Source organism: Erpetoichthys calabaricus, chromosome 7, assembly GCF_900747795.2.
Source record: "Erpetoichthys calabaricus chromosome 7, fErpCal1.3, whole genome shotgun sequence".
Taxonomy (NCBI): domain Eukaryota; kingdom Metazoa; phylum Chordata; class Cladistia; order Polypteriformes; family Polypteridae; genus Erpetoichthys; species Erpetoichthys calabaricus.
Window position 1 is genome coordinate 29313249 of NC_041400.2, and position 24976 is coordinate 29338224.

The 24976-nt window shown below is 38.1% G+C and overlaps 2 protein-coding genes across 2 annotated transcripts in view; one reads left to right on the plus strand and one right to left on the minus strand.

Moving 5' to 3' along the window:
- Positions 1-4534: 4534 nt before the first annotated feature.
- On the minus strand, positions 4535-13351 carry hint1 (histidine triad nucleotide binding protein 1). The gene is made up of 3 exons (XM_028804880.2): positions 13144-13351; positions 11495-11599; positions 4535-4792 (listed from the first exon to the last, which is right to left on the minus strand). Exons 1-3 carry the CDS (start codon positions 13252-13254, stop codon positions 4628-4630), a joined length of 381 nt encoding a protein of 126 aa, XP_028660713.1. The 5' UTR covers positions 13255-13351; the 3' UTR covers positions 4535-4627.
- A 4750-nt stretch (positions 13352-18101) lies between these two features.
- Positions 18102-24976, plus strand: part of lyrm7 (LYR motif containing 7) — a 30138-nt gene continuing 23263 nt past the window's right edge. The window contains exons 1-3 of the mRNA XM_028804879.2: positions 18102-18155; positions 22159-22231; positions 22660-22730. Coding sequence (XP_028660712.1) covers positions 18138-18155; positions 22159-22231; positions 22660-22730 — 162 coding nt within the window. The 5' untranslated portion in view covers positions 18102-18137. The remainder of the gene's footprint in view (positions 18156-22158; positions 22232-22659; positions 22731-24976) is intronic.

The following is a 24976-nucleotide window of genomic DNA, read 5'->3' on the forward strand; positions in this document are numbered from 1 at the left end:
TTGATATTCTATGTGCTCCATGTTTTTGATATTTCATTTTATTCTGTTGTATTGTTGACAACTTTTGTCAATGATAGGCACTCTATAAATACATTTTTACATGCTTACTTATTTGATTTCAAATAAGCCAAATTAAATCCACTATGATTCAATGTTGTATAACAATAAAATGGGAATACATTCAGGGGTTATGCTTTTTTATAGTTACTGCAGTTATCCAAGAGGGGTGGTAGACATGGCATTCCTAGCACCGTTCCAGCCTTGTAAAGCCCAGTCATTGCATGCAGCCTTCGTCCTTATTCTCCACACAACTAATCCATAATGTAATGTGATGCCACAAGTTGCCTATTAAAAGGCTGATTTGCATTGTAAGCCTGAACTGCTGAAAATTGTAAGCAATAAGAAGTAGCGAGTTAGTTCTATAAGAGGCCACATACTGTAAGAGCCTGTGGCTGGTGTAACTTCAATCAAACAAAAAACATTTCCTACATGAACACATGCTCCAAAAGTACATGGAGACAGTGCCATCTACCAATAAATCTCTAAAACTACACACAGTGCAAGAAAATGACTTAGAATTCAAAATACATTCAAAATGGATGGAACTCTAAGAAAACTGGAATATTTGCATTAAACAAAAGTTTCAGATGTACTTGTTATGGAGGTGTTCAATAATTAGACTCAACTTGTGACCTGATTCTTTAGTGGAAGTTCTTTGTAGAATGTGCAGTTGCCATAGGTTGTCCAATAAGAACAGCAAGAAAGAGATGGTGTCCAAAATAATCGTTTACTGAACTACAAATCCAACATACAGTATGTACTCAGGAAGTTGTTTACACCAAGGCTAGATGGTGATGATTATTATTATGAAGTACAATAAAAGAACTCTGATGATGTGTATATATAATGTGTGTGTGATTTCAATAATTACTTTGGATGTGAAGAACATGGCATGAAGCCTGCTGAAGGTGAGAAATTGTTGAAAAGTCTATCCAAACTACTGACTATAGACAACTCAATGGAATTACCACGCGTCTACCATTTCTCCAGAGATGGCTGATTCAGCAACACAAGGATGGGTATCAACTCCAGGGGAAGGCCAGTCTCTTCAGGGCTATACAAAAATTGACAGATTATAATTGACTGCGCAGTGAAATGCAACCTGTAGACAACACTCGAGACTGAAATCAGGAAACAAGTGCAGGTAAATTGCAGATCTTTCATACAGAACTGTATATGGAAGCGAAGGTCTCTATTTGCACATCAGCTCTGAAACTGAACAACAAGAAGCATTTATATATTTTTAGAAGTACTGGGTTACTTGGTGTAAAACATGTCAAGATTTGACAGGTCACGGTTTTATAATCTCATATTTCTCCAAATACTCCTCTGCATTACAAAATAGTGAAGGAAGGCTTTTTCCAAATTTCCTCTCATTACTGAACAATGGCCAACAAGTTGTAACCTACACTAGGAGAACAATATGTTGCTGGCAGCCATGAAGTTCAATTAAGATTCAATGCATTACTGTTGTCTGCTTTGCACTTGTATAGACTACTTAATGAAACATTGTTCATGTACCGTTTTTGCTTATTATCATCATCACGCTATATTGCTTGACGTCCTTGTTTTAATGTACACTCTTCCTTTTACTTTCACTACACTGTGAAGAGAAGTCAAGTAAAATGACACCTTTTATTTTCTAACTAAAAAAAGATTACAATATGCAAGCTGATGAGGCAACTCGGGCCCCTACTTCAGGCAAGATGTAAATTATATCTTGCCTGAAGAAGGGGCCGGAGTTGCCTTGAAAGCTTGCATATTGTAATCTTTTTAATTAACCAATAAAAGGTGTAATTTTACTTGACTTCTCGCTACATTCATAATGGCTGACACAGTACAACACCCTAGTACTACAGACTATAGTGTTAAAAAAATTCTTGCTGATGCCGATAGTCTTTTTCAGTTGTGTTTTTAAAGTTCTTGGTTAAGCACTGGTTTATTGTTCCAATAAAGTGAAGTGTTACTTCATGCTGACATTAGAGACCCCATAACAGATGGTCCTTAAAACATGCTGGAGCACCAGAGTCTGCTGACCTGTTGAACCCTGGCACTTATGAACTGGGGTCCTCCATAACCTTCATACATGCAAACCTCTGCACACTATGACAGCACCTGGAAACACAAATGCTGGACCACTGAGGGTACCTCAGCTCAATGCTGTGATCATCTCTCTCAACATTTATCCAGGGATCCTGCGGCAGAGTTAGATTGAGTATTTTTATGCCAAGAATCGTTTAATACAAGTGAAGTACAAACTTAGTGCGCCGTGACTGATATGATTGGTTATGTCACTATTGTGGCTTTGAGGCCGCACTTTAAGTGGAACAAGTGGACATTCTTCAAGTCACATATATGAGAAGCTATATTGTCATTCTAAGACCTTTATAAACTATGGGGGAAAAAACTTTCATTCAGTGCAGGAGTTGACAAATCTGGCACTGGCAGGTGCAAATTTCCATTACAATCATATTAAATAAGGGAGCCAAAGCTGCCATTTACTTATCTGTGATTAGTAATATTCTAATTATTAACTCACTTCTGTACTCTCAGGTTAAATGTCTTGGTACTGAATGGGTTGTTCTCAACTGAAAATCACCTTGGAGAGCATTTATTCACAGAACTGCACCAGATTTCCTTCAAATGCTACCATGTGTGATTAATTTAGATAGGACTTGAAAAATCTGGATAATTCCAAGGAGCGGACCAGCAGGCGCAAATAACATATTTCACAAAAGCACAGGCCATTTGTCACAATTTAAGCCAATGCCCAATGACGCAAAAGCCCATTTCCAGGACATTTAGACAAATACTGGGTGAAAGAAATCTACATATCTTAATACTCGCTTGTATGCTAAAACTTCCAAAAGCAGCATACATTAGTGAGGACCAATCCATTTTCAATCTAAGACAAAACAAAAAACTGTGAATTTAGATATGAAATTAATTTTACAAGGACATTTACTATAGTTTTGCTTCAATAATACCTAAATTCAACTACAAAGCTAACTAGTCCCACAAGTTAGTAAAAGCCATGAACACACAAAACAATAATTGCTCTGATGCAGGCAAATATATAAATCTAGTTATTAACATGAAAATATTCAGAGTTGATAAATGAAAAACTTAAAAATGTAGTAAATGTTATGTGATCTACAAATTGATTGGTATTTTCCAGTTTGTATGGCAACTTATGTTGGTGTACATAGCATTACAACCAGGGCATAACGAGCATGGATGAGACAACCAGGTCTATTTCTAATGCCATTTATCGACACAAGTCATTCATTTTCATTGATATTTTACATACAATAGTTCTGATTGGGAAGTATTCTTTTAAGTGAACACATTTAATGAAAACATTGAGAGAGAGAAGTGAGAGATGCCAAACCAAGTCACTTAGCTAAGTTGCCATTTAAGATAAAAAGATTATTACTTATATTTTTTTTCTAAAGAACTAATCCCCAAAGGATATAAAGAGAACTGAGAGATAACACAAGAGATTAATAAACTTGGCTTCTTGTAGTCAGTCTACCTTAGTGCTACGTCTTCCATTTATCTGTGGCCCATAATATTTGAAAGCAATTTGGCTCATTTCACAGTCCTGCAGTCATATTACAATGCTGTTCTCTATAAATGCACATAATAAATCTCAATTTATATTACTGGTTTTTGTTTAGCTGCTTGATATAACATGAAAAAATATCACTACACTTGCTTTCTAAAAATACTTTGAAAGGTAGCTACAGAGAAGCCCAATATTTTCTCCCTGTTTTTCTTTTTTCCTGAACTTATTTATTTACTTACTTATTTAAATAACTTCTGTAAAAAGGCAAATTTCCCCAAGGGGACAAATAAAGTTCTATCTAACAGAAAACAATGAAATAAGTTGAAAAGTCCATTCAAGGCCCAAGATGATCATGCATACAAAAACTGCTACAAACCAACAAGACTACTTGGATGGATAATTAAAAATAAATTATTCAATAAAATTCATCCATCCATCCATTATCCAACCCACTATATCCCAACTAACGGGTCACAGGGGTCTGCTGGGGCCAATCCCAGCCAACACAGGGTGCAAGGCAGGAGACAAACCCCGGGCAGGGTGCCAGCCCACCGCAGGGCACACACCAAGCACACACTAGGGACAATGTAGAATCGCCAATGCACCTAACCTGCATGTCTTTGGACTGTGGAAGAAAACCGAAGTACCCGGAGGAAACCCACGCAGACACAGGGAGAACATGCAAACTCCATGCAGGGAGGACCCGGGAAGTGAACCCGGTTCTCCTAACTGCGAGGCAGCAGTGCTACCCACTCATTAAAATCAAATTAATAAAAAACTAAAGGCACCAGACACCTAATTTATCCTGTGCTTCAAATTCACAACACATATGCATTAGAAAGCCAAAACATTTTCATGATACATGTACATATTTTCACACAAAAAAAGTGTCACACAGATAAAAAATTCCCAGTCAGTTAAAGCAAATTTATTTCTGCTATCTCCAAGTGTTACACATAGTGATGATTACCAACAGCTTATATTTCCAGTACAGCAAAGTTAACCAGGAGGCCATTCCATCTGACGGCCACCTAGAACATGGATATGAATGTGATATACACTTTGACCGCCATCAGGACCTTCATTCACAACCAGCCGATATCCTTTGGAAAGGCCCACTTGTGCAGCACACTTCTTTGCCACAATAATCAAGTGTCCAAGAAGCTGAAAAGACACAGAAAGGTTGGAGACAAAACAATCATTGAGTAATTGTCAATCAAATGTAAAGTTAATAAAGTTCAAGTACACAGTGTAGAAAACACACACCATAAAACAATATCAGAGAAAAGAAATAAACTTCCCTAACAGTTATAGTGCTGTGAAAAGGTTTTCACCCCTGTCTGATTTTTGCTATTAAGGCATTTTAAGTTTGATCAGATCTTTTTGTTGGTTATAACAGTATATAGACCAACAGTTAATACTCTCTTTTATGTCTATTATCATTCTGTTGTGCTGGAAATTCCACCACAGCCTATATTTAATTTAGGTTTTTAAGTTTCTAAGCAAAATCAACAAAAAAAGACTGGAATATTTTAATAAAACCACCTACTTAATGATGATGTATCCATATACAAATAAATATGTCACCAATTTGGCTGATGAGTCATTGCCCTTATCTCTCTATTATAAAAAAAAAATCCTTGCCTTGGAAGCAAAAGCAAGGCTACGATACGTGATCTTCTCAGAAGACATTTAAAAGACATGCGAGAGCAAAAAGACTTGTCACGGTGCGTCTCACGGGGACCGTAAACATGAGACATTGTGCCAAGAGATTGACCCAGGACCGTCTCGCGATGACGTAGAACATGAGATTCTTGCAAGACACGCCCTACTTGCAATCTATCAAATAAGACAATGGGGCAGCAATTTGAGCACATACAGATCGAGGGTCTCAGTGCATATAAAGCGTATAAGGACAATACGCTATAAATGAAACAACAACGAATAAGTGAAGAAGAAAGCAGCGCGGAGAAAAGAGACTCAAAAGCGTTGGAAAGAAAAAAGAAAAAAATAATCTAGGTGCAAATTCAGAAAATAAGGAAAGTAATTATCAGCCCGTAACAAGTGGAATTGAAACAAAGCACGTCCAATCGGGCTCAGAATTAAAAGACAGACTAAAAGACAAAGTAGAACTTCATAAAGACGTTCACAAACGTTGGCGCTATACACATGCAGAGCAGATTATGAAAGAAGTGCAATTCGAAAGGCTCCAAAAAAGTATGCGTGATTCGAATGTGGAGAAAGTTAAAGAATATGAAAGTAGAAAAATTAGAAAGTATCCATATTACTAACCGAAGGTTGTAAACCGGATTGGCGCAGGGCTCACCGGATGTACAGAAACCCCAAAGGTCCATGCTGTGACAACGTGTGCGCCTACAACGTGCTTGCGAAAGGAGTCACGGCACACACCAACTGTGACAACGTGCGCGCCTACAACGTGCTTGCGAAAGGAGTCGCGGCTCAAACCAACGAAAACACAGAAACGAGACTACGACCTGTGAACTACACCTCAGGTAAAGTGTGCACGCCAGGTCATACGGCCGCCCAGACGCGACCGCCCACACCACTGCATATACCCTCCATGATATGTCTTCACGCAGCGGCTGCCCACCAAGGCGCATATTGCGCTGTGGCGCTCGCCGCACAGTCAGACGCAGCGGCTTCCCAGAGTCAGTACGCACTGCAAGGATAAACGCGATTAACACAGGCGCCTACAACGCGCTTCTGAAACACCACAACGAAACAGCTCAACTAACGGAAATACAAATCTGAGTCCATAGCTAACGACATAGCCACAGAGACAATAAAAGCGACACGAATCAGTGCGTATTTGAATCACATTACAGTGTTACAGTAAACCGGATGTCACGAATCGCCTGCCTACCAGTGTGATCACTTTGAAGACCCATTTATATGTACCAGGCTCGGCCGTTTGCCTAGGCTGTACAAATCCGAGCCCATACCTAACGACACAGCCACAAAGAAAACAAGAACGAAACGATTCAGCGCATATTTGAATCACATTACAGTGTTACAGTACGGAATCCACAATGAAAGCACTCAACTAAATACAAACACAAGCCCGTATGGCTTAACCATGGCTACAGCCTGTACACTAAACCTGAGGTGCAGCCTGCACGCCAGAGTGTACAGCCGCCCAAGCGCGACCGCCCACACCACCACATATACCACGTTGGTTTAGTAATGTAGCCCTCCATGCCCGGAACCGCCGCCATGGCCACTTCAGCATGCGAATCCGCCGCCGTCAGCAAACGACTTCTCGCTGACGACACAGCCATAGAAAAACAAACATGCGACTGCATGGCTTAAAACAATAAACGAAGGCGCCTACAACTGAGTCACAGCTCCAAAAAGAAACCGCTTTAGTACAAATATGTTTATTTAATTAAATGAACTGTCCCAGGACGCACCCGCCCTCCATGATATTTCATCCCTCCAAGTATCAGAGGGAACTAAAAGTGATTGCCATTCTTGGATTTGCGATTCTTTCGAGAATCGGGGGCTTGCTGGTAAAAAAAGAAAGTAAAATTCGCAGTAGCGCAAACAAACGGAAATTAATACTCAAAAAAGGGAAAATAATCACCACGGACCAGGGGCCTCATGTATAAACGGTGCGTACACACAGAAATGTTGCGTAAGAACGTTTCCACGTTCAAATCGCGATGTATAAAACCTACACTTGGCGTAAAGACACGCACTTTTCCACGGTACCTCATACCCTGTCGTACACAAGTTCTCCGTTAGGTTTTGCAGATTGGCGGCACCCAGTGTCAAAGCAGTGCTACTGTTCCTGTGTGGTTACAGCAGCTCAAGTGCTACTTGTAGAACTGTTTGTACTTGCAAGTTACCGTGAGGTAATTGTACTTATGATGCAGTTATAATATTGCACATCCTGAGCAACTTTATAAAGAGCATATTTACGTATTATGACGATATCATTTTTAAGATGAAATGCAGCAAAATATGTTGATTATATTATACAGATAAAACTTTAACTTTAACTACACGGTGCCACAGCGCTAGTGAGCTTGAGCTTCGTTCACGGTTTGTTCCTGCCTCGCACTGTTTTCATGCTGTGGCTGACGCGACACTGGAAGGATAGATGGATAGAATAATTAAATATTACAAAGATATTTCGACATTCTAAGCTTACAGATGGCTTAACATCTATTACAGAGCTGATTGTGTGGTGATTGGATATTTGGAGAAAGAAAAGTAAGGCCAGGAATTGGGGGTTAGTAGGTTTGAAAAAGACAGTACTTCTGTAATAAAGCATTTCATTGAAGGTCGCGCATGGCGCAGCAAGCATCTTGCTGTAAGACATGAACAATCACTGCGCCACCGTGTTCCCATGTTTAATAACATGCTTTAACTCATATCATCATGAAAATGATCACGTATACTTCTCAGTATTTTAATTACTCAGAGAGCTGTAATATTATGAACGTAATGCATTCTGTGTCCTGTCAGAGGAAGAAAACGTAGTGATTCAGGTACATTTAAGATCAAATACAAAACAAAGCATTTAATGTGCTACTTTAGTTACGATGGGATTTGAGAAACTAGTAAATTAAACGATTTGTGAACTTGAGCTTTCCAGTTTCTCCGACGTGCTCTGTCACCCGATCAACTTCCTTTTGTTGCTTATATAACTGTTTAAACCAACAAATAGTACGTTTTTCTTTGCCTCCATTTGGTATTCACTGAAATTCTTCTATTTTTCCTCATACTTTTGCCATTGCCTTTTCACAGAACGCTGGGCTTAAGGGCTATTTATATTGATTTGCATATTCAAAGAGGTGTAATTCTGGGAGGAGTTGGGGCGGGACAGCAAGCGCGTGCACGTGCGTTTATTTCCACGCTGAGCAGGATTTATGTAGCTGAAGAATGCGGAAGTTGGCGAACGCACAGATTCCTGCATCTGGATTTTTCTGTGTGTAAGCACATTTCGGCTTTTGTGCTTACGTCATGTTATAGTGCGAATTCTACGCACGGCGTTATGCATGAGGCCCCAAGTGTCACTGAAAAAAAAGCAAGACAAAGTGAGGTCAGAAATAAAAGACAGAGTAAAAAACAAAGTAAAACGTCATAAAGAGGTTACAAAACAAAAGGGCCAAACACATGCAGAGCAGGCTAGAGAAAATTCAGGATAGGTTTCTCTGTTAGGAATTTCAGCACAGACAAAGCGATCTACATCATTATCAGTTAATAATTTTTTTGCAAAGTAACCAATAAATGCATGTGAGGTAAAACACGTTTTTGAATGTCTCTCACTTAAACTTCAAAGCCTTACAATAGTTACATACTTCTGACATATCACCCGTGTCCATATATTCGATCTTTATTCACCTTTTAGTTATTTCTCGGAGTAATAATTTGCTTTCATATTCTGCACCTTGCTCTGCATGTGTTTCGCGCCTACATTTTTTTGGGGTCTTTTCAATTCCAGTTTTCATTATCTCTAACCTGACAAAGTCATTAAACACATGTCTCACTGACATCATTTAAAAAATTCAGCATACAGTATTTGAACTCAAAAGATTCCAAACATTGTTTTTACAGAAGTTCTGAAATAAAAGTGAAACTAATGAAATAGCAACAATTCAAAGAAAAAAATCTTAAAAGTGTGTCTGGAAAACCAAACACGGGTTGGCGAGCGAAGCAAGCAGGGGGCAAAGCCCCCTAGTTATCTCTAAATTATGGTTAACTGCTGTCTACTTAGTAAATAGTTAAAACAAAGAACTTAAAATTCTTGGCAAGCTAGTAAATTAAAATTAAACAATAAAACTACAAAAAAAATTTTGGGAGTAAAAAGTCATGGCAGCACTAAATATTTGCTTAGATAAAAATAAATAAATAATTCTGAGACTACACAGTACTATACACAAGCCTTCTGACTACATGAGGGGTTCAATTAAAAGCAATATTAAAATAAAATTTAAAAATTGGTTGACCCTTCACAATTTAGTCTGTCTGTGATATTAGCCTACATATCTTTCAATAATAAATTAATGAATCAAATATCAAAGTTTCTTTTTTATCTAATTTTATGCTTTAATAATGTGGTAATATGCACTGACAACTGTACGGAAATGAGGGTAATGAGAAGGGGACAAATACTTTTTCGCTATACTATATACTAATATACTATATTACTACAATTGACATTCCTCATCAAATGGTGAATAATGACCAGCCATGATCCTTGTGACTGTTTTTATGCCAATTACTCTGTGTAGACTTTTCTAGAGCAACAATGTAAAGTGTTAATGAGGATTAAAAGCAACAGACAGCTATTTAGCTTTAAACATACTGTTGGAACTTTGTGTTAATTTTTAAAATAAATCTAGTAACATGAGGAGGCAATCTCATAGCATTTCCTTCCTTAATTAAAAATAATGACAAGGAGGCTAAATATGCTGAAGCACAACTGTTACTGTCGCCATAAACTATGGCTGTATTGACACTAGCAATCCTCATTCAGCTCCATTTTTTGTTCACATGTAGCCTTGAGACAGACTATGTTTGTTCTCTGCCCTTTGTTTATTTTGTTTTTTCCTGCTAAGCACTCAGTTGTATTTTAGGTACTTTTTTGTAATCAGCTTTAGATTTTGCCTCACTCTAGTAAAGTGTAATGAATCCTAACTTTTTAACAGTATCTGTTAATCTGTTTGTTTTTAGGACATCTGTATAATTACTTCTAATGATTCTTTTTTCCATTATAACAGTGATGGACACATGGCACCCTTTTATATTCTTGTTTTCTGGGTGGTCCAACAATTTTGTGATTTTCTCTACATGCAGGCGTTCATGTTGCTTTTGGATGCTATGCGCTTTGACGTTCATGAAACAGAAAACATTATGGCACATTTGCTTTTGCATTCTGGTTATGAGGTTTGGTGCAGCTATCTTCTCTGGGTATTGTTTATTAGACTGCGTTTTGATCTCTTCCCTCCACTAATAAAAGTGTGTTATCTAGAAAAACCTGTCCATTCAGAGTGTTCATTACATAAAGTATGTATTTACAGTTATACAAGGAGACCTGGTCTGGAAAAGGATTATGCTCTGTGGCAAGGACAATGCTCTGTTAATGTGAGCATGGCCAATGGCAACATACCCATGCCACGACAGAGCAACAATACGTTAACTACAATGGGACACTAAGCTCTGGGGTTGTTCTAAATGCCCTGTAAGTAAATGTGTTTTGATAGAACAAAGAGCAAACCCCTGAGGTGACACCACCATCTGGCAGTCAGAAGGTACATGTTTCCGGGAAAGAGCACAACAGACCATACTGTCTCTGAAAGTATGTCGGCAGCAAAACAGCCAAAAGGGCCTGGCCCTTGCATACTCAAGAATACAGTAACATCAGAAGACACTTGGAAGAGCTCTATCTACACGTTGTTGTTACAAATATACAGGTCACCCTGACTCTAGAATTGATTTGGAGGCTAAATAAGATGTGATCCAGGAATGGGGTTTAAAACAAGCTCACAGTCAGACAGAACTGGGAATATACCATCGTCAAGAGAAGGGCTGGTGTAGAGCATTCAAATAATGAGAGGAAGAGAAACCAGAAACTTAACATCAGTGGGCAAGGCAAGAAAAGAAGTGATTAGACTGGCACTTCACTGGGCAACTGGTCATGTTGTTTCACGAGCTAGGGAATAGAAAGAAGGCCCTACTGGCAGCAGGATTGTTACTTTTTACTGTTTCCATGTACTTTCTTTTCCTTAATAAAGAGACATATGTATATTACTCTATCCTTTTTGGTATGCTAGAGTGCAGGCAACGCAAGAGCAACATTTGTGACTGAGGAAATTTACAAAACACAGGACTACTTACTGCTGCATCACTGTCTTCAGCTTTAGACAGCTGATCGATGGGTTTCTTCGGGACAACTAGAAAGTGCGTTGGGGCTTGTGGTGCGATGTCATGAAAAGCAATGCACTGTGGAGGACAAAAAAAATTTCATACAAAAAATTAAAAACAATTGCCTAAAGAAATTATTAAGGACACACACTGTTAATCAATGCATGTATCTCTCGTGTAGAACACCACATTAAAAATTCATCCTTTAACAAAACGATAAACCTGAGCCGATAGAAACCTTGATAATTTAGACTTTTTATTTGCTAATTTATACTATATTTTAAAAGGTCATATCTATACAAATATTTTAACCAACATATACCGCTGAATACCTGTCTGTTACCTGTGACCACTGGCTATGTTTCATTATGTTTTTTTCGCCTGGGGAGCTTTATTTAGTGACCACACCTCTGCTAATTATTCGGGAAGCACCCTAGGAGGTATTTTTGGACATCGGAACAGGTATGCAAAGATACTCCCAATGGACAGTTTGGTCAGTGGAATTTTGACACTTGGCCAAAGTTGTCCCCGCTGGGAAATTTACTTGCGGCTAAACCAACCATTTACTCCACTCCAGGCTGAACCAGTTACCTGGAATAAAATACCCAAACTGATTGTTTCTATCAGAGAACTGTCATAAGATGCACCAGTAATAAAAATAAGGAAATCCTGATATCCTAAAGAATGCATGCCCGTTACCAAAAAAAATTATGGTATAAAAGCAAATGAGCGCCAGTCAAAGACCGACCCTACATACAGTATATACATATATATATATGTAAGTAAGTAAACCTATAGTACCTACGCATAAATATCACGCGACTGCTGCTAATTACGTCCCTCTTTATGGCCACAGTTGGAGAATGTAGACCGGTGCAAAACTGTTTGGTTTGCAATTTTACACATGGCTAAACATGGGCTGTTTTCATATTAAGTGCATTTTTACGCCGATATATACAATTTCCATATCTACAGCCATGTATTTTCACGCATACATGTATGAACTAAAATCCTGTAAATGCTTGCTACGGTTTATCCAAACCATCCTGATTACCTCGTTTTCGAGTTGCCCAAGCGATGGTTTAAAGGGGCTTGGGGGACAGACAGATAGACAATTTATTAATCCACAAGGGGAATTCACATACTCCAGCAGCAGCATACTGATAAAACCAATATTAATTAACGAGTGAAATTTAGGCAAACTGTCAAAGCACAAGGCTAATGTGATTAGATGCGTCAGTGGCTTATACCATTTTTATCGTGTCATCACGCTAAGGCGAAAGTAACACGCCTCAGCCAGCGCCATACTTTCGATGGGTTTGCTGACGTTTGCAGAATTGTACTATAGAATACGTAATCGCTCGTGATTTCCAGTTTGTCATATTGAATTACATATTAAGCCACCTATTCACTTGGGTACTGCACTGCAGGACTACATTTGGGCTGACTAAAACAGGGCCTCTTCTGCAGCACGCGGCCCATACGAATACTGTAATGGGCTGTGCACAGATTCCAGCAAAGCTCTCGAGTACACGCGCGCGCATATAGCGACATTTCTGAACTTGACTGCAGGGACTCTCCATGCGTGATCCGCGATCTTATGTTACATTGAAAAATAGTACCTGGTCATCTTCGTAAAATACTTTTGCGGGTATTTCCTTGCGAATAATTTTACCGAATATGGTGTCACCCCCTGGCTGCGCAACTTGCGCTTTGGACACCTCGTCTGCCATGACGAGAAGTATGTAAACTATTCCAACTCTCACGCTTACTGTATCAAGCGTGTTACGGCGGCAGAATATGACAGCCTCATACACCGAGTGGAAATGTGCGCTTCCGGGAAGTGACGTCACTTTCTACGGCATTGGACGCTACCAATCCTGCTGCTTTAACTGTTTTCATAGTAAGGATTACCATTTTATAAATTAACTGTTTTTTTTTTCTAAAATAAAATAACATAGCTGAAACTGATAAATATTCGTATTATACTATTAGTCTGTATGAAATCCTTCAATAACGGTAATAATAGTTGGACGAAAAGTGATTGACAGTTCCATACCCCGCCCGGGACAGACCAAGTGATGTACGGCCAGGTATTATTTCAGATTTAAAAAGTCCGAATGTACGTAGACGATCCTAATGTGGAGTGATTTACTTCATGGAGTAAAAGTACATAATAAACAAGAATGGTTGCGTCAGATATTTGAAATAGAAAAATGTGTGCTTCTGTTTAAACGTTCAAAGTGTAAATATTCTCGAGTGTAATAGAAATTTGACATTTGTCAGCCTCTGGAGGGCTTCCTAGTAAAGGATCAAAGATAAAAAAAAACATATTCGTAATCACTGACATTGAAATAGTCTAAAACGATACACCATATGCTTATGTTTGAAATGTATTTTTTAAACCTATAAAAGACTGTTAGAGGGCGAGGACCATCCGTAAAGAATCAAATATCAAAGATATTATAATTATTTGTGATATATATGTTACTGGTCCCCATTTTTTTCAAAATTTTGTGAAAAGGAGTAACTTTGACCCCTCTTTTCCCATTAAGGAGTGAACCCCCTGGGTCGCTTGATGTGGCATACACAACTACAGGTCCTTCTGATACTTTTTGCTGAACAGCTGTTGGTTTACTTTTTATCATTAGGATGTAATTTCCAGCACAAAGTATGGTCCAGAAACAGCCTAAAAGTGAGGGTTTTTCCGGATCCCCTTTTTTGGGGAAGCCCAGAAAGTTTGACACCTTGCATGACTAGACATAAGGACAAGTTAAATGGTATACCATATGTGGGGGGTTTCTTGTACCAGTGAGTCAGAAGGTACGGGGCAACAAAAAAACTGAAGTAGTTTTAAAACATTCAGAAGTAATTCTTAGTGTTGGACTTGGAAAGGTGGTGAACGCAATCCATAACGTCCATCGGGTGCCACGTTAAAAATGGGTCTGGAGGAAAGAGGTAAAAATCAGTGCAAGTGGTGCCATTCATGGGGCAGGACCATGTAAATTACGAGTACTGCAGTTGTCATGAATTTGAAGAAATAGGAAGTTTAAAGTTGTGAATCTAATGTTTCATTGAAATAACAGCAGAAATACAACCTCAGATATAACATTAGATGCTTAAATTAAGCACATAAAATGTAACAATAAACACAGAGTTATTACATGTAAATGGAAACCCCCCTCCCAAAAAAATAGCAAACAAAAAACAAAATGCTACTGAAACAGACATTGATTAAATGAAATTGGGACTAAACAAGGTGGAGATAGTCATTTTTGTTTTATTGCACAATACAAAATACAAAAACATTCACATTTTCTGGTCTTTTTCATTTCTCAGCTAAAAGTACAATGTCAAGAAAAGGTTTGTGAACCCTTTGGGATTATCTTGTTTTCAGAATTAATTGCTCATAAAATTGGTCATTTAAATCATAAGTATAGACAATCATAATATGCTTATCCTAATAATACACAATTATAATATTTTATATCTTTTTTGAACATATGCAATAAACATTTACAATGTGCTGTGGAAAAAGTAAGTGAACCCTTTGGATTTAATAACTTGTCGATTATAATAATAATACTCTTTTGGCAGCAATAACGTGGAACAAGCACTTTCAGATTTCATGTTCAGGAGGAATTTTGAACTGCTCCTCCTTACAGAACTGTCTCAGCTCAGCCATATTCTTAGGCTGTGTGTGTCCCACAACTGAGCCTACCATTCTAATTAGCTTGTTGATTTGGTGGGCCTCTGTTGAAATGATGTTACCGGCCCAGCACACCACATGTAGGAGATCTCACTGGCCATCACAGAGTTAAGGAAAATGTGAGGTGAAGTGCCGGTCAAAGCCTATATGGAGCTCATTGTCCCCTTGTCTGGGTAACACTCCATGAGTTACCAAAACAGTGCCTCTCAATGCCCCTAATGTCCAGAGAGCACATCATTTTTTTATTGCATAAATCAAAAACATCACTAGTCTAGCAAAATCACATAGTCTAGTTACCGGCGAGCAGCGGCGACCAGTCCCACCAGCGTTCATTCAAACCGGAAGTATGTCCTACTAATTTCAATAATTTTTGCCCCATTTCTAACTTGCCCTTTATCTCCAAAATTCTTGAAAAAATAGTTGCTATCCAACTTCACACCCACTTATCTCACAATAATCTATATGAAAAGTTCCAGTCTGGTTTTCACCCCCTTCATAGTACAGAAACGGCACTTGTTAAAATTACCAATGACCTCCTTATGGCTGCTGATTCTGGTCTAATCACTATTCTCATCCTCCTTGATCTGAGTGCGGCCTTTGATACTATTTGTCATACCAATCTCCTTAATAGATTATCTTTGATTGGCATTACTTACACTTCATTTGATTGGTTTAGATCCTACCTCTCAGGCCGCACTCAGTTCATACAGCTTAAAACCTTCACATCCCAACCCACCGCTGTTACTTCTGGTGTGCCCCAGGGCTCCGACCTGGGGCCTCTTCTTTTTATTATTTACCTTCTTCCCATTGGCAATATTTTTTGCAAATATAACATTAATTTTCACTGTTATGCTGATGACACCCAGCTGTACCTTGCTGGTAAACCCACCTCCTCTTTTCCACCACCCTCTCTTATTGACTGCAGTTCTGAAATTAAATCCTGGTTTTCTTCGAATTTTCTTAAATTAAACAGTGACAAAACTGAGGTTCTCCTCATTGGTTCAAAATCATCATTATCCAAAACCAATAATCATTCTCTTATTATTGATAACTCTGTTGTTTCCCCATCATCTCAGGTCAAGAGTCTGAGTGTCATCCTCGACAGTACTCTATCTTTCCAATGTCACATTAATAACATCACCCGGTCTGCTTACTTCCACCTACGTAATATTAATCGCATTCGCCCCTCCCTCACTCCCCATACCACTGCCATTCTTGTTCATAGTCTTGTCACTTCTCGGCTGGACTACTGCAATTCACTCCTCTTTGGTCTCCCTAATAAATCTCTTCATAAGCTTCAGTTAGTCCAGAATTCTGCAGCACGTATCATCACTCGAACCCCATCTATTCACCATATTACTCCGGTCTTGCAGCAGCTTCATTGGCTCCCGATCAAGTTTCATATTGATTTTAAGATTCTGCTATTAACATTTAAGGCCATCCATAACCTCGCCCCTCCATATCTGTCTGACCTTCTTCATGTTGCCATTCCATCCCGTAACCTTAGATACTCTTCCTCCACCCATCTGACCGTCCCTCCCGCCCGTCTAACAACCATGGGGAGCAGAGCTTTCAGCCGTTCTGCTCCCAAGCTCTGGAATTCATTACCTGCGGATCTCCGAAATATCAAATCATATTCATCCTTCAAATGTAAACTTAAAACACATCTGTTTAAAATGGCTTTTTCTTTTTCCCCCTGATTATATTGGTTTTGTTTGGTTTTTAATTTTTAGATTTTCTGATGTTTTAAGTTGTTTATAATTGAGTCTTTTATTTATTTATTTATTTATTGTTTGTTCGGTGTCCTTGAGTTCTCTGAAAGGCACCTTGTATAAATAAAATGTATTATTATTATTATTACATTAATGGTGTCAGTGCTGAGCACAACAATGGATGGGCTCTCTGCTCTTTACATGGCTGTTTGAGGTGGCTCACTATCCTTAAAAGGACTCTCACCTTTTGCCATACTAGTTGGAAAAGCATGCGACTTTTCAGGCTTGCCATTTATATAGGCCCCCCTTGCCACTGGTGATGTCATGCCAGCTCATACTTGGGTGACCCATGCCTGGCTGATGTAATTTGTCAGCACCATTACAGTATTGCCAAAATGGTGCCCCTTAGTGTCTGGATTGTACTCCCATCAACTTTCATAAATGGCACCCTATAGACAGCCTCCTATGTCACCAGTTGGATTGATCGACTGCTGCCCCCCTCCAGGGATTGTTCCTGTCTTGTGCCCTATATGCTTGCTAGGTTGGGCTCCGGCGTCCCCACAGACGTGCTCAGAATAAAGCTGGTTTAGATGATGGATGGATGAATGAATGGATGGATAGATGGAAGGATGGAATTATCACTCATTTATTTATTTATTAACCTGCTGTTTCACCTTTTTTTGTTGTTCTCTAAACGTTGGTGGTGTGTGGTTAGCACAGGACAAAATGTTAATTGAGAAAATGTCCAGTATTTGTCATAATTTTATTGTTCATTTTGATCGTTTGCTAAAAAGTGATAAACTAGTAACCATTTAGAATAATCAATATTACAATAATTAATAAAATGTATGTATGTGTACAAAATATCTCAGCAATAAACAAATTTTAACTGTATATCTTCGTGAATTTTAGAGATGGTAAACTGAAAGGTCTTGTAATTCAAGAAAAACCTGAATTAGTACTAGGATTTATTTCTTATTAAATATTTGTTGGAACGAACGAATTTCACGCCAGGTATTCTTTGTAACGATTACGCAGAAGTATAATTTACGCCACGTTTATAAGATATTTGGTAAATTATTCTTCGTAGGCGCAGTGTTTAGAAGATATACAGTACAGTCTGCGTTAAAGTACCCGCCTATATTGAACATTGATTGGTCGCGAGTCTTAGGAGGCGGGGTTAGGTTTTAGCAGCATGGCATCCCGCTTGAAGGTTAGTAGTAGTAGAGAATTTGCCTTGAATGCGGAGGTTGTTGTATAAAACAGCAACTGTGTGCTTTGTATTTATGTAAAAAATCATAATAATAATAATGCAGTTTGTGTCAGAGAGAGATTATAGTGTTTGTGTGGTGTGCTGCTGAAGTACGACCTTATTTGAATTTCCCATCGGGATTAATAAAGTATCTATCTATCTATCTATCTATCTATCTATCTATCTATCTATCTATCTATCTATCTATCTATCTATCTATCTATCTATCTATAGTGGAGAAGAGTGAGAACGGTCAAACCTTACTTGCCAAACAATGGAATAGCCGTCTCGTCTCCGGTTCATTATGAGCATGTTGTTTGTCAAAAATGTCACAGAATTGTGTCATGTTGGCCACATGGCCCGTTCAGTATTTGCGTCCGTTCGACACGATGTTCAGCGATCTGCCTCACGTCTTCAGGAGAGTGGGCTCAAATCCGTGCCGGCGTGGGGCCGTTGTGTACGTTAGACCTGTACGAGTGGGTTTACGAATAGGCAGGAGTGCATTCTGTCCAGAGTTGACTCCAGCCTGGCACAGCGCGAGCCTAACCTCACTTCTAGGGTGAGTAGCAATAGTACTGACTTTTCTCCATTTGTACACAGTTTGTATAACTAGATTGATGAACACCATGGCCTTTTCTAGTAGTATACAGTGGTGTGAAAAACTATTTGCCCCCTTCCTGATTTCTTATTCTTTTGCATGTTTGTCACACAAAATGTTTCTGATCATCAAAACAGGGCCATGTAGGTTTGGATTTTTTTTCTCCCTAAATAATTAACACCATCATTTAAAAACTGCATTTTGTGTTTACTTGTGTTATATTTGACTAATGGTTAAATGTGTTTGATGATCAGAAACATTTTGTGTGACAAACATGCAAAAGAATAAGAAATCAGGAAGGGGGCAAATAGTTTTTCACACCACTGTACATCTCCACGGTCCTTCTTCCCAGGTGAGAAAAATAAACTTAAAATTGTTTTATTTCTGAATAGTTATTTTTATTTGCAATTCTAATTAAAATATTTCCATCTTTTCATATTTAAGTCCAATATTTAAAAGAAATTTAATTAAAATTTAACAAATTATCTTTTATTTATTTTTTTTGACTAAATATCAGAATATATATATATATATATATAAAATGTATAATCTATTATTTTTAATTCAGGGTAAAGAAAACAATACAAATTCATTGACTTCCATACAATTTCTCTAGTTGTCACTTCTTAGTTTTTATAATCCAAAACTTCTTCAGGTGGACTGTCATTTGCCTGCTTTTTCTGGTGTGCCCCCATGAGTCATTCAGAAGTAGCCCGCCATCATACTGAGATCCTAACTTTCTTTTTCCGTGTCTTTGCTATGAATCTTTAACCCTGCTCTTCACTCAACGGTCCTAAGATTTTAAGGGAAAAATTACAACTTCAGATTCAAAAAGTAAACCTTGAGACAGAAGTTTCAATCCAATACCTTAAACTTATACATTTCTTTATAATTAGAATGTTTGTTACCTAAACATTTAGAAATTACGTCTTTGAATGGTCCCCAAGCTGCTTGATCAAGGTTGTTCATCACGTCATTCTATTCTGCATTAAAAATCAGTTTTCTAATATCAGGTCTGGCAAAAATGCTGTCTCTCAGTTCAGCCTCGGACAAACCCAGCAAACTTTGGGCACAAATACATAAAACAGGCTCCATCTTTTGATAAAGCTTTGACAGAGTGCTTCATTAAACCAAGCTGAATATGAAGTGGTGGGTCTGCCAAGCTTGGTCTGATGATATTTTTCACACTAATCTGTAGTTTTTTTCTAGCTGTCTATTCCTTCTGAACCCAAAGTCAGTTCTTGGCTCTGCTGTGCCACTCATATATTCGGACCTGTCTCTCATGGCTTCACATGCTCCTATGACTCATCAACGTGTTTAATTCCAGCTATTTGTCAAATACAAAATTTTTAACAATACACAATGTTACATTCAAACAAATTATTAAAATAAAATATTGGTATTTATTATAGTGCAAAAACAATTAAAAAAACTATAATTGACAGCTAAAAAAAGTCATGTGATGAAGAAAAATGGTTTTCATTTCAGCCCCTAAAAATGTATAAAAATCACATGAAATACTCAAAACAATGCTTTCAATCCTTACCTGTGAAATTCGGAGTGGCACCATGTGAAGGAGTTCATTGGCGTCGTTTTTATCCAGTGCTAGTAAAGGTGCCCTCCAGAACAGCTGTGAATTGCCGGCCAGGTTAAAAAAATGTCACATTTTATTTTTTGCCAAACAGTCATTTTTATTCAGGTCATTTATATTGTTTAGTTTTTATTATCCATCCATCCATCCATTATCCAACCCGCTGAATCCGAACACAGGGTCACGGGAGTCTGCTGGAGCCAATCCCAGCCAACACAGGGCACAAGGCAGGAAACAATTCTGGGCAGGGTGCCAACCCACCGCAGGACACACACAAACACACCCACGCACCAAGCACACACTAGGGCCAATTTAGAATCACCAACCCACCTAACCTGCATGTCTTTGGACTGTGGGAGGAAACCGGAGCGCCCGGAGGAAACCCACGCAGACGCGGGGAGAACATGCAAACTCCACGCAGGGAGGACCCGGGAAGCAAACCCAGGTCCCCAGGTCTCCCAACTGCGAGGCAGCAGCGCTACCCACTGCGCCACCGTGCCGCCCTAGTTTTTATTATGTAAAACATATTCATTAAAAACACAAACCTAAATGAAATTTGTCTTTTTAAGAATTGGATTGGGGTGGGTGGCAAACATTTTTTGTATACAGGCCAATTCATTTTTGAATTCATCACCCAAAAATATATAAAACTTACATGAAATAATCAAAACAATCTTTTCAGCATTTACCTGGGTAGCTTTCTTGATGGTTCACATGAGCAGATCTTTCTTGTCAGCAAGTAGCCTTTGTGTGCCTTTGGTATTGGAGCGGGTGCCTCAAACTCCACTCGCAGCTCATTGATTCCTGCACCAGGCCTGGTTAGCTTCTGGAGAATTCATCAGCCTAGAGGCTCACAAATGTTTTCTTACCTGCATTGTAAATCTTTAAACAATGTTTTTCCAGGGCGGCACGGTGGCGCAGTGGGTAGCGCTGCTGCCTCGCAGTTAGGAGACCTGGGGACCTGGGTTCGCTTCCCGGTCCTCCCTGCGTGGAGTTTGCATGTTCTCCCCATGTCTGCGTGGGTTTCCTCCGGGCGCTCCGGTTTCTTCCCACAGTCCAAAGACATGCTGGTTAGGTGGATTGGCGATTCTGAATTGGCCCTAGTGTGTGCTTGGTGTGTGGCTGTGTTTGTGTGTGTCCTGCGGTGGGTTGGCACCCTGCCCGGGATTGGTTCCCTGCCTTGTGCCCTGTGTTGGCTGGGATTGGCTCCAGCAGACCCCCGTGACCCTGCGTTCAGATTCAGCGGGTTGGATAATGGATGGATGGATGTTTTTCCATATTGACAAGAAATGTTTGTGTGATCTTATTTTTAGGAGTTGGTAATTTTCTATTATTGTGGCTCAGTTGAAACTTTTTCTTATATTTATAGAACCATTGTAAGAGAACAACTGTATTGCAAACAGAAGGCAGTGAATATGTGACACGGTGTTACGCTCCTGTAGCTTTGTGATTTATTTTTTTTTTTTTTTAGGCGATCTCAGTTAATGATTACAATGAAGATGTTTTAGTCAGAGTTTAGGCTGCTGGACACATGAGACGTTTTGGCAAAGTAAATAGCAATTGAGACTTAAGTCATAAAGACCATGAAATGAAGATGCAATACTACAAAATGTAGTTTCCTGTGAATACAATGCTTTCCGTCACTTTTTAAAATTAAAACTTAAAATGTTAAGTTTTGCTTAAATATTTAAATAATTTACAGACATGATAAATAACATTCCAGAAATTTCATGTGTGTGTTTAATAATAATAATAATAATAATTCACTTTAACAGGTTCTGAGATTGTTTAAAACGTTACACAGAACAAGAGAAAGTGTTTTCAGAGATGATACAAGAGCACTTGAAGGTAATTTGTTTTTGTTATTAACACATTTTCTCTTCAAAATAAAGAGTAAAAATTGTTACTGCTTCATAAATTATATTGATCACATTTCATACTAAACAATATTCTAGGTATCTGAAAAACAGTATGAAATTTTAAAAATTCAAGTCATACTTAATGTAGTATCAGTTAATATTTTTTGCTTTAGTTACATTAGTATTTATATATAGATATTTTTTCTGAAGGACAGTAAGCATTCAATAAGAAATCATTACCTTGGTCATTTGTCAATATTTCCTTCTCATGCATGTAAAGTTTTTTTAACAGAGGGAGTCAATGTTGTAATTAGGTTGGGGTGCCAATGAAAATATGAAAAAGTGAATTTCAGCTGGTTATCTGTTAAAACAGGAGGTTCAAAATCTAAATGAATTCTCTTTGTATTTAACCTTAAGCTGCCCGGAAGAAGATAAATGAAGAATTTAAAAAAAACAAGAATGAAACTTCTCTGGAAACAATCAATCAGGTTATATAATGTTTATATTGGTTTTTGAGTTTGAAATATTTCTTTTGAAGAGACATATACTATATGAAAAAAAATGATAATTATCATTTCCAACATTTTTTGGTCTAGAAAATGGCAATTGCATTACTCAGTACAAGTCATTTTAAAACGTGTTCAGTTTGTGGTGTCATGGAGGCAGATGTGTCACTACAGTGCAGAAGTCACTGCAGGTTTTCTTTTGAAGCTGAATTTCTTCAGCTTTAACTCTTGCACACAAAGAAATGGACTGGTGTACATTGAATGTTTGCTGGATTTTTACAAGTCCACTCCATTCAATAAAGTGTTTTATAGGTTTCTTCAGGACAGCAAAACATAATTTGACATTGAATAGAAAAAGAAGAATAAAGCTGTATAATTAATATCTCTCTATTACAAAAGAAAATCTTGAGATGAGATGAGACTATTGCCAAGAGATTTTTTTAAGTCCTACCCTCCTCTCAACCATTTCCGGTTAATGGCCCATGGTCCACTCACCCCTCAATCATGTGAATGCTTTTGTCAGACACAGTTGCTACTTTTTATATCCAAATCTTATTGAAGAATTTCATCCCAAAAGGTTATCAACAGAAGAAATGAATACATTACATTTACATTTACATTATTTAGCAGACGCTCTTATCCAGAGCGACTTACAACAGTGCTTAGTAGTCTACGACTGTTCTTCGGTCTTTAAGGCTAGGATTAAATCTACTGTCATTAAACAAGTTACCGCTGACCAAGTTGTACACAAAACATGGGCAATCCTAGCACCGAGAGACGATAAAGTCAAATGAATTAACACGAAAATTGTCGATCGGTTACACAGCAGATTGGTTAAATGCATATCAATATACTATGCTGAAACAGTTGGTGGTGATGTTGCGGAAGATGAAAACATCAACTTACAATATCCCATAGAATATCTACAACCATTAACACCGTCCAGTCTTCCACCTGCCGAATAAGAAGGACGTATCGTAATGTTATTGCGTAATTTATGTATGAGTGATGGGCTATGCAATAGGACAAGATTAGTTGTATTCAAAATTGGTCGAACAATTCTGACTTTTAAAATTTTAGCAGGCGACAAGAAAGGTAATGTAGTAATCTTCTGCAGATAACATTAGACACCAAAGGAGATCTTGATATGCTATTCGTATTATAACATTTACAGTTTCCCGTTAGAATAGCTTTTGTTATAACAATTAATAAATTACAGGGACAAACATTCAAAAAACTCGGTTTATTTATTAAAGAGAAAGAAACGATATTCACTCACGGCCAGTTAATATGTTGCATTGTCACGATGTATCTCCAAACACAGAATCAAAATTCAATGCGATATTGACAAAAGTGAATTCCAAATATTGTTTTTATTGAAGTTCTACAGTAAAAGTGTAAGTTTAAAAAGTATTTGCTTGTTAATTTCAAAGCTAAACAGAACGAAAACATATAACATATCGAATACCTCTAACGCAACATGAAACATAATTTTCTTTCAATTTATTACATTTTACTATTTTTTACTATGGTTAATTACTCGCTGTATTGTAAAATAGTTAGGTCTATTATGTATGTGTAACACTTCCCATTAAAATAACAATCTGTTTAAATTGTACATTCGCTTCCCCATACGCGAGCGGCAGAGCTGCGAAGTGGCTAGCGTGTAGTGCCCACTTGGGGGTTGGCGAGTAAAGTGAGCAGGGGGACATTTGTTATAATTTAAAAAACTGGTCAGAAAGAAAACCTGCAGTCAGTTTATCGCTCCAGGAATAGGGAAAGCAACATTTTTAGTAGTGAATATTCAAAAAAAGCTGCATATTTTTAAACTTCATCCATTCATTTATGATCCTGTTTAATCCATTTCAAGCCCTAGACATGGCAGGAAGTCATTTAAGTGCAATCTCAAATATACAGCCTCTCACACACACACACACACGCGCTCTGATATGGTGTCCATATGGAATTAACATTAACCTGACAAATACGTCTATGAAGTGTTGAGGAACATGGGGTTTCCCAGAGATAAATCCATGCAGGCACTGGTTGAATAAGCAGACATCACACAGGCCATAATTAGACCAGAATTCAAATGCAGTGCTTTGGAACTGTGAAGTAGAAGAGATACAGTGGTGTGAAAAACTATTTGCCCCCTTCCTGATTTCTTATTCTTTTGCATGTTTGTCACACAAAATGTTTCTGATCATCAAACATTTAACCATTAGTCA